This window comes from Carassius gibelio, chromosome B3 (assembly GCF_023724105.1).
Source record: "Carassius gibelio isolate Cgi1373 ecotype wild population from Czech Republic chromosome B3, carGib1.2-hapl.c, whole genome shotgun sequence".
Lineage (NCBI taxonomy): Eukaryota > Metazoa > Chordata > Actinopteri > Cypriniformes > Cyprinidae > Carassius > Carassius gibelio.
Window position 1 is genome coordinate 29,948,336 of NC_068398.1, and position 18,145 is coordinate 29,966,480.

At 34.7% G+C, this 18,145-nt stretch overlaps 3 protein-coding genes across 3 annotated transcripts; all 3 read left to right on the forward strand.

Moving 5' to 3' along the window:
* Positions 1 to 3,438: 3,438 nt before the first annotated feature.
* Positions 3,439 to 6,311, forward strand: pvalb5 (parvalbumin 5). Its single transcript, XM_052552973.1, has 5 exons — positions 3,439 to 3,712; positions 4,231 to 4,305; positions 5,250 to 5,382; positions 5,471 to 5,580; positions 6,053 to 6,311. Exons 2-5 carry the CDS (start codon positions 4,245 to 4,247, stop codon positions 6,073 to 6,075), a joined length of 327 nt encoding a protein of 108 aa, XP_052408933.1. The 5' UTR covers positions 3,439 to 3,712; positions 4,231 to 4,244; the 3' UTR covers positions 6,076 to 6,311.
* A 1,244-nt stretch (positions 6,312 to 7,555) lies between these two features.
* LOC127953704 (parvalbumin beta-like) lies at positions 7,556 to 11,610 on the forward strand. Its single transcript, XM_052552972.1, has 5 exons — positions 7,556 to 7,638; positions 8,024 to 8,103; positions 9,620 to 9,752; positions 9,826 to 9,935; positions 11,320 to 11,610. Exons 2-5 carry the CDS (start codon positions 8,043 to 8,045, stop codon positions 11,343 to 11,345), a joined length of 330 nt encoding a protein of 109 aa, XP_052408932.1. The 5' UTR covers positions 7,556 to 7,638; positions 8,024 to 8,042; the 3' UTR covers positions 11,346 to 11,610.
* Positions 11,611 to 13,157: 1,547 nt separating this feature from the next.
* On the forward strand, positions 13,158 to 14,807 carry LOC127953703 (parvalbumin beta). Its single transcript, XM_052552971.1, has 5 exons — positions 13,158 to 13,259; positions 13,678 to 13,744; positions 13,925 to 14,057; positions 14,165 to 14,274; positions 14,415 to 14,807. The coding sequence occupies exons 2-5, from the start codon at positions 13,684 to 13,686 to the stop codon at positions 14,438 to 14,440; spliced, it is 330 nt and encodes a 109-aa protein (XP_052408931.1). The 5' UTR covers positions 13,158 to 13,259; positions 13,678 to 13,683; the 3' UTR covers positions 14,441 to 14,807.
* Positions 14,808 to 18,145: the final 3,338 nt, after the last annotated feature.

The window sequence follows — 18,145 nt, forward strand, 5'->3', positions numbered from 1 at the left end:
AGCGATGAAAAAACTGTATTGGGGGAAACTGTCAAAAAAACATTCCGTAGGCTACTGATTTGATTTGATTTGATTTGTATTGTAGCACAAAGGCGTATTATTATATTTTTTTAATCAATGCGGGAGAATAATTATTTTAGCATGTATTATAATTCCCATGTAATATATAATAATATAAGTATTATTATTATTAATAAAATACTACAGGTTACGTTGCTAAAGGGCTAATGCAACTTCTCTGAAATGAGCTTTTTGGTATGTCTAGATTTAATTTCTTTCTTTCCTTATTGCCACTTATTTTGAGGTCATTTGATGAAAATGATGACGACAATGTATGAAGATAACGCAAACCTCTGAAATTAGTTTAAAAAAAATTTTTGTTTAAAGTTAAAGTTAAAGCACTTTTTTCAGAATTTTTATGAATGATGAATAAAATAATTTGACTGCATTTATTTAAAATATAATTGTGTTTTATATCCTTTCATGTCTTCACTGAGCAGTTCTGATCTATTCGATGCATCCTTGCCAAATTAAAATATTAATTTCTTTCTTTCTTTTTTTATTTAATCAAAACATACATCCCTAACTTGTGAATGGTGTATCTATCAGGTTTTCCACAAAAACATACAGCACCATAGCTTCATTTAATAACAGCAGAATCATAAAAGGAGCTGTTACAGAATACCTGAGATGTATAAAATAAAAATGAGAATGGCATAAGTACTTAAATGTTATATAAATGGCTTTTTACATCGTAAGTATATGCATGTTGCTCTCTCACTATGGCTCATATATCCACACTATACTGTATCCCCATAGAAACAAACCCACTCCCCAATGCCTTTCCCCAGAGCTCACCAGCACCTTATACAGTATGCTCGCCATATTCATGTTTCACAGAAAGATATTTGTTTGATGTTTTTAAGATATCAACAAGAATGGTTTTGTTCCTCCAGTTTTATCTATAAGGTTCTTTTCTGTGCAAAAGCAAAAAGCAAAAAACAAATAAAGGACAGTCTTTCGATAAGTTAAAGATATGAAATAACAAAACAAAAAATATACACTGTTAACGTTTAATCTAATTTCAGCTGTTATATCCCAAGTGTAAATAAATATACTAAAATGTATTTGAAATACATTAAGTATACTACATACATTTACACATTTATGTACTTAATAAAATGCAATGCAAAACTTTTAGTATACTAAATCATACAAAATACAAAAATCATACAATCCTCATGAATAGTGACACTAAAACACATTTTAGATTTAATATTAAGAAATGTGCATTGTCCAAATAAAGTTTAATTATAATTTTAAATCGGTAAATATGATAACTGATCTGACCTATACTGAAAGAAATGCATTTTACATAATATTTTTAATATATTTCTTTTTTACTAGGATATCTATTATATACCCAGCTTTATTATAAAAGGTTAAATGGATGGGAAAATATTTTATAATAACATTTATAATGGTGTAAAAATTGTGCCTCAGAAGAACCAATACATGATAAATACACAATAACATATTATATTTATAACATATACAATTATATTATTTTTAAAAATATTTTATTGGTGACACTTTACAATAATCTTTCATTTAATAGAATTGATCGATATTTGTTCATTTTATTATCAATATTTATTATTAATATATTTATTTATTTATTAATTATTTAATTTTTTCGCTTATTTGTTGTATGAGCATATTGATAAGGCGACCTCATCTCATCACCATCAACATTTTTGTGCTGCTTCTATATTTTCTCTGTATACAGGTGCTGGTCATATAATTAGACTATCATCCAAAAATTGATTTATTTCACTAATTCCATTCAAAAAGTGAAACTTGTATATTAAATTAATTCATTACACACAGACTGATATATTTCAAATGTTTATTTCTTTTAATTTTGCTGATTTAACTGACAACTAAGCAAAATCCCAAATTCAGTATCTCAGAAAATATGAATATAACTTAAGACCAATACAAAGAAAGGAATTTTAGAAATTTTGACCAACTCAAAAGTATGAAAATGAAAAGTATGAGCATGTACAGCACTCAATACTTAGTTTGGGCTCCTTTTGCCTGAATTACTGCAGTAATGCGGTATGGCATGGAGTCGATCAGTCTGTGGCACTGCTCAGGTGTTATGAGAGCCCAGGTTACTCTGAAAGTGGCCTTCAGCTCTTCTGCATTCTTGGGTCTGGCATATCGCATCTTCCTCTTCACAATATCCCATAGATTTTCTATGTGGTTAAGGTCAGGTGAGTTTGCTGGTCAATTAAGAACAGGGATACCATGGTCCTTAAACCAGGTACTGGAAGCTTTGACACTGTGTGCAGGTGCCAAGTCCTGTTGGAAAATGAAATCTGCATCTCCATAAAGTTGGTCAGCAGCAGGAAGCATGAAGGGCTCTAAAACTTCCTGGTATAGGGCTGTGTTGACCTTGGACCTCAGAAAACACAGTGGACCAACACCAGCAGATGACATGACACCCCAAACCATCACTGACTGTGGAAACTTTACACTGGACCTCAAGCAACGTGGATTGTGTAACTCTCCTCTCTTCCTCTAGACTATAGGACCCTGATTTCCAAAGGAAATGCATATTTACTTTCATCAGAGAACATATCTGTGGACCACTCAGCAGCAGTCCAGTCCTTTTTGAAGTGAGACGCTTCTGACGCTGTCTGTTGTTCAACAGTGTCTCGACACAAGGAGTGTGACAGCTGAAACCCATATCTTGCATACGATTGTGTGTAGTGGTTCTTGAAGCACTGACTCCAGCTGCAGTCCACTCTTTGTGAATCTCCCCCACATTTTTTATTTGTTTTCTTTCACAATCCTCTCCAGGGTGCGGTTATCCCTATTGCTTGTACACTTTTTTGTACCACATATTTTCCTTCCCTTCACCTCTCTATTAACGTGCTTGGACACAGAGCTCTGTGAACAGCCAGCCTCTTTTGCAATGACCTTTTGTGTCTTGCCCTCCTTGTGCAAGGTGTCAATGGTCATCTTTTGGACCACTGTCAGTAGTCTTCCCCATGATTGTGTAGACTACAGAACTAGACTGAGAGACCATTTAAAGGCCTTTGCAGGTGTTTTGAGTTAATTAGCTGATTATAGTGTGGCACCAGGTGTCTTCAATATTGAACCTTTTCACAATATTCATAATTTTCTGAGATACTGAATTTGGGATTTCCTTAGTTGTCAGTTATAATCATCAAAATAAATAAACATTTGAAATATTTCAGTCTGTGTGTAATTAATAAATATAATACACAAGTTTCACTTTTTGAATGGATTTAGTCAAATAAATAAACTTTTTGATGATACTCTAATTATAAGACCAGCACCTTTATATGACTGTGATTTTTCATTATAATCTGGTTTTGCAATTCAGCACAAACCAATAGAAATGTCCTTTCCAGCATCATCACAGGTCTCAGTGGTAATTCATAAGCATATGCAAAAATCACATCCTTTCAAACCAATAGCTATCAGAGATGATCTGCTTGGATTAACTAATGAGGAGGGAGGTGTTTTGTGGCCTCCTTGGGTTTAAGGGCACGGGTTTCACGCTCTCTGAGCACTTTATGTCCCAGAACAGCAGGAGAGGGTCTCTGTTTCTCCATTGTTCCTGAAGATACACCCGAAGAGGAGCACACATCACATCACTTCCACAGCGCGTCCAACAGTGAGTGCCTGCTTCTTAACCTACTCTATACTATAAAGCTAATATGAAGTTGTTTTTGGTGGAGTCAGGTATCTAAATTTCTAATACAGAAGTTATTTGCAGTTTCCCAAGATCAGAAGTAATTTGAACTTAGCAGCATTTATGTTGATGTTTATACTAGTTTATTGGTGCATTCCAATTGGACAGAAAAGCCGGTAGCACTTTATTTTACAGTCCTGTTCCTCAAATACATACTATGTACTTATTATAGTAATTAAAATAACTATGTAATAACTAGGTACTAACCCTGAACCTACCCCTAAACCTAACCCTACCCCATGTAGTTACCTTGTATTACCAGAACTTTCTTAGATAAATACACTGTAAGTACACTATAAGTACATGTAAGTACACGTACTGTAAAATAAAGTACAACAGAAAAGCTTATGTGAAAATGTTACTGTTCAATTAAAACATGCATATGCATATACTAGTATTTTATTGAATCTCTAACTGCAATTCGTATTTGTGGTACTTAGTTTTTTGAGGAAACATGGCACTTGCAGGACACCTGAAGAAAGATGACATTGCTGCTGCCATCCAGGCTTGTCAAGGTGTGACACACATACACACACACACTCACACACACACACACACACACACACAGACATGCACAGTTCATGTGTACTTACACACGTTAAACGGCTTTGTTATTCTCACAACAGCAACAACATAAAGAGCTGCTTTAGTTACAGCTACACACACACACACACACACACACACACACACGTGCGCTCGGAGGGAGACTCCCACAGGCCGGTGAGTCCTGGGCATTGGGGAGGGGTAGATCCAGGTATCCAGGCAGCCGGAGACTGGGGAGCAGCTGCAACCAGGATACCAGTGTGTTTGTGCCGAGCATCCAACACACACACACACACACACACTCACCAGAAACACAGATCACAATCATACTTTAACTATTCATCACAAATGACACAAAAAGAGATCATCCATACCAATGCAACATATCTAATATTCATTTTTGAATTACATGCGCATGCAAATGACACCCTCAGAAAAAAAGGTACAAAGCGGTACCCATAAAAAGGTACTAATATGTACTTATAAATGACTAATTATTTAGCTTTAAAGAAATATGTAGCATTTATTATTTTACACATAAAATAAAATAAAATAAAATAAAAATAAAAACAGGCCTTAATTTAATATGCATTTATCTGAGTATGAAATTTCCATACAGTTTTAACATAAACTAATTAGTGATGCATATTCATCATCAGTCAAACATACATTAAACAGGTAAGAAATTGGCAAAAAAAAAAATCATGGCATGGTTTATAAAATATTTGCATCTATTCGATTTTATTGTAAGTAGTTATGCATTTGAACGCATTTATTTGTGCATGATCATTGTGAAAACAATTTATTCAGTTAAAAAGTATGAACAAGTTACAATATCACTGAGCAAAATGTGCTCTAGAAAAAGTTTTCACTTAGAAGTTGCTTGTACATTCCGCATCATATTTTTGTCTTTCAGCCCCAGGGACTTTCAACTACCAGACGTTCTTTGAACATGTGGGCCTGACAGGTAAAGCTGCTTCAGACGGGGAGAAGGTGTTCAAGGCCCTGGACCAGGACAAGAGCGGATACATTGAGAAAGAGGAGCTGAAGTAAAGCATTCTTCACAACTATGTTTATTCCTGGATTGTAGTGTAAGTGGTTGAACTGCAGCATGCTGTTCTTTGATTGTGTCTCCAGACGCTTCCTCCAGAACTTCTGCCCGAAGGCCAGAGAGCTCACAGAGGTCGAGACCAACACTCTCCTGGCCGCTGGCGACGGTGACGGAGACGGCAAAATCGGCATGGAAGGTAAATCCAAATCAGCTCTTAGGCCCCAGGGAGCCGTACTCCTATAGAAACCAGGGCTCCTGTTTCAGCCCGAGGGACTCATCAGCTGTACAAATGAGAATTAGACCAGTTCTGCTTCCTTTAAAATGTACAGACATACTAATTGTCTTGAAAGACTGGGAATTCACTCTCTCCCTGGTCAATTGAACATGTCATTCCGGCAGCGTGTTTGAGAAAATAACTTAGATTTGCATTTGAGAAGCATCCGCACTTTCATATTTACAGAATACATTTATCTTTTGGGATTATAGTTGATTAGCCTATATTATAACATTTGGGAACTCCTTTAATACTATGATAGTTTTGTCTTTGTAGAAATAACTGCACTTTTATATTTATACAGTGTACAGAAATGTTTAAATATATCTGAACAGTATCAAATATTTAGGACAGCATTTCACTCATTTTTCTTGCTTTTCTTCTTTTTTTTCAGAATTCTGCGCCTTGCTGAAATGAAAATGAATGTCTTTGCAGACTTGAACTTCATTTCATGATTCTCCCTTATTTATTTGTATGCATTAGCCTATCTGGGATTGTTTTTTAATGTGAGTTGCTTATTAAAATATGTTTAGCAAGTCTTTGTAGTAAATGTGCAAAATTGGGAATACATCAAAATTTGCTTCTGTAACTAGTGATCTTGGAATATGTGAAACTGCTGAATAAAATGAAGTCTCTAAATACAGGAATTCTTTTATCCAGCTTGGCCTCATGTGATCTTTTATACTTTTACAGTGTATGAAATACAGGACATGACAACAATAAAACTAAACAAAACAAAACTAAACTAAACTAAATTAAATTAAATTAAATTAAATTAAATTAAATTAAATTAAATTAAATTAAATTAAATTAAATTAAATTAAATTAAATTAAACAAAACAAAACAAAACAAAACAAAACAAAACAAAAAATAAAATACAGTCTTAAAAATAAAGGTGCTTCACGATGGCATAGAAGAGCCTTTTTTGTTTTTCATCCAAAGAATCTTTCTGTTTCACCAAAGTTTCTTTTTTTTTTCTTAAAGGTAAAAGAATATTCTTCAGATTATAAAAAGGTATGAAAGAGATGGTTCTTTAAAGAACCAAAAATGGCAAAATAAAATAAAATAAAATAATTAAAAATAAACATTTGACATAAAAACTTAATTTTACTTTTAGAAGGGAAAATAAACATCCAAAGAAAGGAAAAGAAAGCACTACAAACATTAAAAAAATAATAATAATAGTCATTTAAAAATATAAGGATAAATAAGAAATAATAAAAAATATGGTTTCCAATAAATGTTTTTTTTTTCAAAATTGTAAATAAAACAAAGATTTTCCAGGACACTGAAAATGCCTTTCTTTGTATCCTGCACCATTCATTTAATGTACAATAAATATGAAGGGTGTTCTGAAGCTTTCATCTTCAGATTGCGTGGAGAATATGCTCCGTGTAAATTGAGTAATATGAACACTATCTAAATCCAGCCTGTGACATGAACACATACTTCTGCTAAAGTTTCAGTATTGATCACAATAAGCCCCTAAATGCCCGTGCATTTTATTCTTATCACACAATGACATGATTTACAGCCGTTTATTGCCCCACAGCGTCCCGAGTTTCTAACCTTTTCTAACCCGATTCGGCTCAATCAAACAAAACCTGTGCTCAGTACTACCAGATGTGTTTTTGTCCAGAAATGTCCAACTGAAGATGAAATAAAAGTAATCATCTCGTTCAAAAGTGGGAACGGACGTCTGTTAAACCCGAGCCGGCTGAGGGAGGAGGGCCTCATGATCTATAGGATCCCACACATGGTTCTGAACATGGTTTGGGAGACTAAAAATAGCCCAACTTGACTACTGGACACATTTTTTCGACCCTGTTCCTAACGTAGACCCTCACGCGGTATCTGTTACTGAGCTTCAAATTCCTGTAAATGGGGAGGCTGAGGGTATATAAGCTGGGACCTCCAGAAGCCCGGGTCACACCTCGACTAACTCCTTCGGTTTTTCACTCGCCTTAGACAAGCGCAAGGTGAGTCCACGCCGCGGATGCATCGGGCTACAGAGGCTCGTCCACATATTAACACTTTAGGATCCCAGACAGGGCCTGTGGAATATGGCGTGTTAATGGAGAGATTCTCAGGAGCATCCTGCTGTGGATGCAGAGGCTTAAAAACAGGAGACCTTGGACACTAGACTCGACGCTGAGGATGACTGCTGTAGATAGATGTTTAGTGCTTTAGTGATATGTGCAAATGTTTCTGTTGCATCTGTATGAGAGGAGAATCAGGCTCTTGCTGATGGATCTGAGTCACATGAGTCTCTGATGCCTTTGTGGATAGATGTGTGAACTATTGAGATATTGATGCACTGGGTTGTGGGAGTTGTTCTCATTGCGTATTTTGCCTGTTTTGCAGCTTAATCCGAACCAGAACAATGGCCGTCGCTGCTATGCTCGCCGCCGCTGATGTGGATGCTGCTCTCGCTGCCTGCCAGGGTAAGACCTCATGTGATGATCTCGTGTTACTGCTGGGTAAATACTGGATGATAACTGCCATGGAGAAGTCATTAGCAACTGCGGAACAGATCAGCAGGTCATGCACAGGCAAATATAAAGACATATTCATCAAATCACACTTCTGACTATGTTAATACGTGTGAACTGATGATCTGGGAAGCACTGCAGAGTTTGCTAATGATTTCAAAGAGGCTCATTTGAGCTATTACTAATAGCTTTAATCTTAAGATTTAATATACATGAATAAACAGACTCAGACAAAAAAAAATAATAATAATAATTTAACTTAAGATATATAATAACATTTATAAATTATGCTATACTAGTATAGAATTAAAGTAATTTTGCAATTAAATTAAATTACATAAATATTAAATACATATTAAATTATAATCTGATCTAATATTATATTATATTATATTATATTATATTATATTATATTATATTATATTATACTATACTATACTATACTATATTATATTATATTATATTATATTATATTAATTAAATTAAATTAAATTAAATTAAATTAAATTAAATTAAATTAAATTAAATTAAATTATAATCTAACACTTCAGGTATCTGTAAATGTGATCTTTAGGTTTCTGATTATTTTGTTCAAATTTAACTTGTATTTTTCTTTCAAAAACTAAATAATAAAATTAGATTATAATAAATATCATATATTAAATTAAATTAAATTAAATTAAATTAAATTAAATTAAATTAAATTAAATTATAATCTAACACTTCAGGTATCTGTAAATGTGATCTTTAGGTTTCTGATTATTTTGTTCAAATTTAACTTGTATTTTTCTTTCAAAAACTAAATAATAAAATTAGATTATAATAAATATCATATATTTAAATAAATTAATTGGACAGTATTGAGAGAAATTTTTCCAGCATATAAGGAAACTCATTTATATCATATCATATCATATCATATTTGGGGTATTTGGAAACATAATCCAATGACTTCTGCTTAGATGCTTGAAATTTGTTTCGTAGAAATTGAGTTTCTTTCTTTTCAAATCAAATGGATCAAATATTAAATTACACAAGGACTCCCTTAATGCTATTTAAAAAAACAAACAAACAAAAAAAACGGTAACCTAAAATGGTAACAGCTAAACTGACTGGTTTTATCCAAGTAATAAATATTATTTAATGTTCCCAAATCAAGCAAAAACATGCATTTCGACATTCATTTATATTTTTCCATTGATGAAATCAGATAGATATAGTTTAACAGTTGCAGGTCACCACTTAATGATGGTTTTTATTAGTTACATTTTCGGTCAATACACTTAATATTTCTGTGTTTTTGATGACTGACTTTAGATTACTTCTTAAATGTGAAAAATCTAAGTAAGGTAAGTGTGTGCAAACCTTTGAGGAGTATGTAGGAGTCTCTAAAAGTGCCCATGAGCATCACAACAGAATTGGATCAAATTAAATCCGGACATGTGTCTAACCGATTTTACACACGCAGCTGCTGACTCCTTCGACTACAAGAGCTTCTTCGCCAAGGTCGGCCTGTCCGCCAAGTCCGCCGATGACGTCAAGAAGGCCTTCGGCATCATTGACCAGGACAACAGCGGCTTCATTGAGGAGGAGGAGCTGAAGTGAGAATCCTAATAAATCAGTATTAAAGAGCGGCAGTCGCAGGGTTAATAACAGTCTGTGCTCTTCCTGTAGACTGTTCCTGCAGAACTTCAAGGCTGATGCCAGGGCTCTGACCGACAAAGAGACCAAGGCCTTCCTGTCTGCTGGTGACAGTGATGGTGATGGCAAGATTGGAGCTGAAGGTACACGAACAATGCCATTTTAACACCACTTTACATCTCAGATGAGACCTAGAAAGGAAGTCAGGAAAGAAAGTCTGAAATCTTGAGTGCTTTTTAGGCTTGGTAGAGGAGCTTGAGAAGGCTTGGATATAAAGCTTACAGTATATGACAGAGGAAATCGAAGGAAAATGGCCTGTGGTATTTTTTATTCATTTAGCATCTCTTCCCACGTAATATCACAGCATAACATCACTCAGAGCTCAGCAGATTTTGACAGCAGCTATTTTCTAATTTGACTCGCTCTGCCAGCATTTATACTGGCCTGTTAAAAACTGAAATTTGCATTACTTTTTTTACATATTAATATTTAATAAAATATATATTTATTCCACACATGTATTTATTCAGTTTCTTTACAAAGAAAACGTGCAATAATATTTTCAACCCAGGTGAATTAAAAAAAAAAAAAACATTCATAGATATAAATTCACACATAAATGTTTTAATATTCATTTAAATATATATATATTTTAAGTGCAAATAATAAAGCGAAACGTGCGTCACTGTAAATGTTATTTTTACATATATATTTACACATTTATTCATACGCATATTTTATATTATTCATATGTTTACATATATATATTTTAATAATTATTCATTCATATGGACATTTTAAAAATGATAAATTATTAGAACTTTTCCACACAATTTCTTTACAAAGAGAATTTGCAGTAATATTTTCCATCCATTGTAAAAAAAAAAAAAAATTAAATGGGAATTTCTAATTATATACATACTTTTTTAGATGTTTTAATATCTACTTAAATGTATTTATTCATGTACAAATTTTGAAATAACATTTATTATTATTATACATTTTCCACACATAAATGTATTCATTTTTCATCCAGTAATCTATATTGCAATAACATGTTCAACCTTTTAAATGGATGCCACTAAGTGAATTAAAAAATAATAATAATAATTTCCAATTCTATGTTATTTTTACTTATATATTTAATATTTACACTTTTATTCATATGCACGTTTATATTTATTACTCATGATATTCTTCATTATTATACGTTTTATAATTCTAATTGTACGTTTTCTTTACAAGGACAATTTGCATTAACATTGTTTAAAACCCATTCTTACGGATATTTATACTATAACAAGTCATTCTTGCGATTTTAACAACATCTATGATAGTCCGTTAGATGACTTTACCTAGCTAAAAAGCTGACTAAAAGAATTTACAAACAAATATTACAAAAAGAAAACTGTAGTGTAGGAAGATGAGCAGTAGTGCAGTTTACCAACACTAACGATATTTGGAAATGTAACTGGTGATATTTGCAGAATTGCCTAACGCTAGTCTCATCTCTGTCTCATCTCACAGAGTTTGCTGCTCTTGTAAAGGCTTAAATTTTCATCTGACCAAGACCCTTCAAATATCAAGGAACCAGAACTCACAACAGCTCACACCTTTCTCAGCCGAACTCTATTTTTTATATATGATCATATTTATGACTGGCTTTGGACAGTTGACTCAGTTCTGTGTCTGGACGAGGGTACTGTTTGTGTTAGTTGGATGTTGTATTTCGAGCCCACTGGCTTGTGCACATGTACAATCTTGAATGCACTTCTGGGGAAGAGTGAAAAACGAGGAATAAATATAGTTTTGGTGTAACATGTCTTTGAAGCTGATTCTTTTTGGGTTTGGCAGGATGTCCTCTCGGGCAGCTCTCGTGATAATGCACTCATAGTCAGGGATGTCCTGCGGGCCGCTCTTGGCACGAGGTTAGCCGAGGGAAGGCCTGGAGATATGCTGAGATGAACTGGAAGGGATTTGCAGAGGATAGTTTTCACATGCCCAATTAGAGTCCATGGCAGCTTCTTGAATGCTCAGAATAGCTCATCGAACACTCAAACTAAGCGCCAGCCAAGCTCAGTCGTCCAAAAACCATTAAATGCCCAGCAATGGCCACGTCTTCATTAGAGCAACTAGCAATGCTCTTGTAATAATGTGCTGTTAACCACAATGTATCATGAATCAAACTGATGACATTCTTAATAAGATGTTTAAATTCTTCAGCTTTTAGGCAACTTATATAATTATACTTAATTCTAATTTAGAGTGACCATTTGTGAACAGGAATTTCAAAATTACCTAAAATTTTCATATTTCACTCTCTACATTATATGTAGGTTAACTTAAGCATATTTGTATAGTTTTAACCGTTCTCTATAGATCCCGCCTTCTTGCACATGATTGGTCGCTTATGTATAATACCTGCGAGCTATTGGTCAAACTGCTTGTCAGTCATTTTTCCATCAGAACGTTTGAAAACAACAGGAAAACAAAGCCGAAACCCGGACATTTTAGTATACTTAATAGTATGCGTCGAATATAAAACAATTTTCAGTTACGTTTTAGTGAAACAGTTAATCTTTCGACGGTGTAGAAGAGTTTCTGACTGTAAAACCAGCCATAGCCGGATGAACTCTGCTGCTCTCTGCTGCTTGAACGTTGTACGCAACTGTCAGGAGTGAATTAATAATAACACGCTTTATAATATACTGTGCACATTCACAAAAATAGCTTAAGAGAGGCGAATATGCTCCTTTTTTCAATGAAAAAAAGTTTCAAGCACATATTCATTTAGCAACTTTATATTAGTACATTTCAAGTTCAAGATTAACATATAAATTCAAGTAGGCTAATGAACATATAAATGCTGATAAATGAAGAATGGAGTGAACCAAAACAGATTTTCTGTTTTATTACCTTTTTTCTTTTCATAAGGAAACAGCATAAAACAATTTTTTTTAATGTGCTAAAATCTAAGACAGCAAGCACAAACAAAAATCTCATGCAAACTATCAATATAACTAAATGAACAAATGAAGCATTTTACATGGACCTAATAACAATATAAGCAGTAATACAAGCAAACACAACCGCAGCGTCCATACCCAGAGAACAAACACAAATCTCCCTTTGAAAAGTGTCCCGAACGTCTCTCTTTCTTCATATAACCCTGTGAGCGAGTGTCCATAGGAACATGTCCATGCACTATCAGCAGCGTGTATTATTAGCATGCGAGTATATGATGGACTTTTTTTCAAATGCACCTTTTAAGCATCTTCGTTTTTGAAGATAAATATAGTACAGTGGGCGCATGTGAACGGGCCCCTCGGCCGGCGGGTGTCCATTACATTACGATTCATATTTGGACTGGCTGAAGGTATATAAGGGGGAGACCAGGGCCCCGGAGATCACTGCAGTTCACAGCTCGAGTCTTCTGAAACTACCTTCAGCACCAAAAGACAAAAGAGGTGAGTTTGCACGGGGGAACCCAGTCTATCTCTAAAGAAGAAAAAAATACAAAAACTGGACCAAGTTGGTTTCGGAGCAATCAATAATGGAAATTAAAACCTTGTGCATCCTAAATTTTCTTGTCCTTTTGAGGATTTTTTATTTATTTGCAATTGTATTTTTTTCTTTTTTTGCCTGCTGGTGGTGGTCACACACAACACCGGACTCTTTGGGATTTAACACCCTTGTAACTCATATCCACATTTGACACGGTTCCACTTGCCGCAGTTTTATGGTATTTTGCATGGTTGATGGCATGAAACAAATGAAATGTTATTAGATTAGGCCTTGTGTGTAGAGGAGACGAACCTGATTAAATGCATACGAGCTTATGGAGAACAATCAGTGAAAGAATGTCCTGTTTTAATATCCATTTAGCTAAAGATGGCATTCGCCGGAGTCCTGAGCGACGCTGACATCACTGCAGCACTGGAGGCATGCAAGGGTGAGACAACTTCAACACCATAGAAGAACCATTCAGTCAAAGAACCATCTATCACCACAAAATGGTTAACAAATGGTTCTTAATGGAACCATTTAGACAGAAAAGGTTATTTTATGGCATGGTGAAGCACCTTTATCTGTAAGAGTGTGTATTTATCAGGCTCCTGTGTTTCCCTCGCAGCTGCTGACTCCTTCAACCACAAGACTTTCTTCGCCAAGGTGGGTCTGACCAGCAAGTCTGCTGATGACGTGAAGAAGGCTTTCGCAATCATCGATCAGGACAAGAGTGGCTTCATTGAGGAGGATGAATTGAAGTAAGAGCGAACAAATACTTTGTTGAATACTAAAACTGGACTGATTTGACTTTTAGACGCCATAGACGAACGGTGTTCTCAGACTCTGACGAATTGTGCGCTTGCAGACTGTTCCTGCAGAACTTCAAGGCTGATGCCAGGGCACTGACTGACGGCGAGACCAAGACTTTCCTGAAGGCTGGAGATTCTGATGGCGACGGCAAGATCGGAGTTGATGGTCAGTCGCATTCACAGAAAATATAAGAAATGCACCTCACTATGCTCCCCATGCACTTAGAGGAAATCAATGCATACTATTTTAATTTAAAAACTAAAACTGATTTTAACATTGATTGTTTTGTTTTTTCTTTCTGACAGAGTTCACTGCCTTGGTTAAGGCATAAATTGCTTCTGACCAACAACACCTCTTGCTCTGAAGGAACAACTTTGCCCAAGACCTCCCATTTTCATCTTACTATAAATAATTTTTATACTCATGATGCTTATGAGAAGTTTCCTCCCATGCAGCACACTGTCAAAAAACGATGACTGTGAATGTAGCGGTTGTGTCTCCTGTCTTAAATATGAACTTTGCTTACTGTAAAATCTGATGCACTTTTACGGGAACGGACGATACGAAAAGAATAAATATTCTTTTTCAATATAGACCTCTTTTCGTTTCTTCTTGTAGATCTGCTGTGCACTCCAGCTGTATGCAGAACGTTTATATCCACATTTCCATTGCAGTCAAAATAAAATAAAATCAAACTATTTGGTGGATTATTTGGGGTCACTATTATTAGCATGTTTTTTTTTTTTTTTTGGTGGATCAGGCATTGAATCAGTGTTACTGCAAATGTGAAATACCTTGACTCACATTTATATTCACAAACATTATAATTACTCACAAGCCAAAGTCTATCTGTTCAAATAAAAGAACTGATTTGAATTTAAATAGCTGTTTTCTAGTTTTTAGAGCATCTTATACTTTTATTCAGCAAGGATGCATTAAAATAGATGAAAAATGACAGTAGAGACATTTATAAGAAACTATTAATAAGCAACAAGCCAATATTCATCTGTTCAAATTACACAAATAAACTAATCCCACGAGCGCATGTTTTAGCTTAACTCTTCCACTAGATGGAGTTACTTTACAATGATTGAATGGATAGTAAAAGCAGATATTTGGGAATAAGTGTACGCTTAAGATAATTATTGTAAAAAACTATATTGCTCATATATATATATATATATATATATATATATATATATATATATATATATATATATATATATATATATATATATATATATATAAAGTCTGTTTGCATCTACACTGGAAACAGCAACCTAAAAGCTGCATATTTATTCTTTAGAGTAGCTAGTAATGGGCCTATGTATCTTTAAGCTACTACTACAAACCTTTTAGGGATACAGTGATGTCCCTTAAAGGGTACTGCTGTTGTACGTCCTGCTAAAATAGCAAGCTAGACTAGTTAGCCTCTGACACACTAAAAGTAGCTGAGGGCTGCCAAAAGAGACACCTTAGTAGAGGTCAATGTAGTGTAACTTAGTGCTTGCAGAGAACACATATATAAGCAAACATAAATGAATAAATGATTGCTCAGTAACTGTATAGGATATGAGGTGTTGCAGGGTAAGTAGCACCTCTGTATCCGGTGTCCTTGGGTCTTGGGTTTCTCTGTGTAGCATCACGCTGGGTCATCCCACGCGTGGAGTGTCCCAAAGCATGTCACAGCAAACGCCTCGTCCTATTGAATTTAAATGGGCCATGTGCGCCCTGCAACTCAATAGGCACGCGAGCATGCATTAACGCAGTCTTTTGTGATGCGCTCAAACATGACTGTCAATGTAAATGCTTATAGAAGTTGATACTAGCAGCTGCGCCATGTGCCAGGTTGACGTACTTGCTATAATAATGACAGATGCATTAGTAAAACAAATGAAAAATACAAACATAAAATGTACTATTTACTGATCGAGATGATGTAAAAGCACAGCTGATATGAAACAAGCTAGCTTTAAAAGTTTGGTGTCTATTAGAAGTAAAACCAACAAACAAACAATACTTTTATTTAGCAAGGCTGCATTAAAACGATCGGAAATTAATGTACATTAATTCTAAAATATTAAGAAACTATTTCAAAGATTACTCATCAACAAGCTTATATTTACCTGTTCAAATATATAAATAAATCAGCTTTGTCAAACGATTAATCGCGATTATTCGCATCCAAAATACAAGTTTTTGTTTACATAATATATGTGTGTTTGTATTGTGTATAGTATGTATAAATACAAACACATGCATGCAAATATGAAAAAAACATTATTTTTCTATATTTAATATATTTCTATATAAAAATATCTAAATATAATTATATAAATGTATATACATGTAAATATTTTCTAATTATATATTGTCTGTGTGTTTATTTATATATACATAATAAATATACACAGTACACATATATTATTTAAACAAAAACTTTTATTTTGGATGTGATTTATCGCGATTAATCGTTTGACAGCACTAAAATAAATGAATAAATATTCAAATATACCTTTTATGCTTACAATGTAAATGATTTCTGTGATGCAAAGCTGAATTTTCAGCATCAGTGTCACGTGATCCTTCAGCAATCATTCTAATGTGCTGATTTGCTGCACAACAACCTTTTCTTATTAGGCTATAAGTGTTGAAAACATTTGTGCTGCTTCATGTTTGTGCTGAAATCGTGATACATTTTTTCAGATTCTTTGATGAATAGAAATATTTTGTAACATTATAATGTAATTTTGATCAATTTAATGCATCACTTCTAAATAAAAGTAGTCTACTGATTTCTACTTATGCATTCAGTATTAATCAGAGAAATTGAATATTTCTACCTAAAAAAAAGAAAACCTTATAAAGTTAATGCACATGATAATTGAGTGATTTGACAAAGAGCCAATTATGGTGACCCATTCTCAGAATTTGTGCTCTGCATTTAACCCATCCAAAGTGCACACACACAGAGCAGTGAACACACACACACACACACACAGCCGGAGCAGTGTACAGCCTTTTATGCTGCAGCGCCCGGGGAGCAGGTGGGGGTTCAGTGCCTTGCTCTAGGTCACCTCAGTCGTGGTATTGCCAGCCCGAGACTCGAACCCACAACCTTAGGGTTAGGAGACAAACTAAGTCAAATTAATATCTGTGTCGACGTATTAGACACTTTAGGAAAAATGGTCTGTATCTATTACATACCTATGAAGGATGCGCTGTCTGTAACTCCATCGCACCAATGGAAACAACACCTCAAATTAATTGCAACATGGGATTTGGTGACAAAAAAGTTAGGCGGTGTCTTTTTAGTTTTTTTCTTTTCCTGCACTTGAAACCATAAAGTACTGATATATTGCACCCTCTTACATAATATATGCGTATAGCAGGTGCATTTTAAACATTGATTACAGTGTGCTATTGGGCACCAGTCAAAAGGTGACCTTGTATTCCTGAATCAGCAGAGGAAAAATGACAGCTCGCTGTTTGACTGCCTATGGAGGGTGAAATGAGAAGGATAAGCTCTCTATAACAACACAGACTGTCCTCAGCTATACCTATGAATTAGTTTAGCATCTGATGACGAATGGATTACTGGGTCCCATCTGTGTTAAACACAATATAGAGCAAGACAGAATTAAAAAAACATCTAAAAACCAGTGCATATTATAGGACTTATAAGAAGCAATGAATTAAAGCAAACACAAGGTGGTTTTCTAGCATCCCCGGGTGTCCCCACCTCCCAATAGAAAAGTGTTGATGTAATATTCCAATGAGGAATTTAAAATGACCTCATGTAAAGCAGAAGGAAAAGAGGGAGGGACGGACTGACCAACCTGAGGAGGATCGGATGTACGTGAGAGAGGTGAACGAGTGTGAGGGCTTTTGTGATATTTGTGTATTGTGATATAGGATGGGAGGGACGTGACAGCAAAGCAATTATTACTTCATTTGCCTTTTACAAGGGCGTCACAGATGTCTGAGGGCTGGCCCACACACACACACACACACACACACACAAGTCAAACAGATA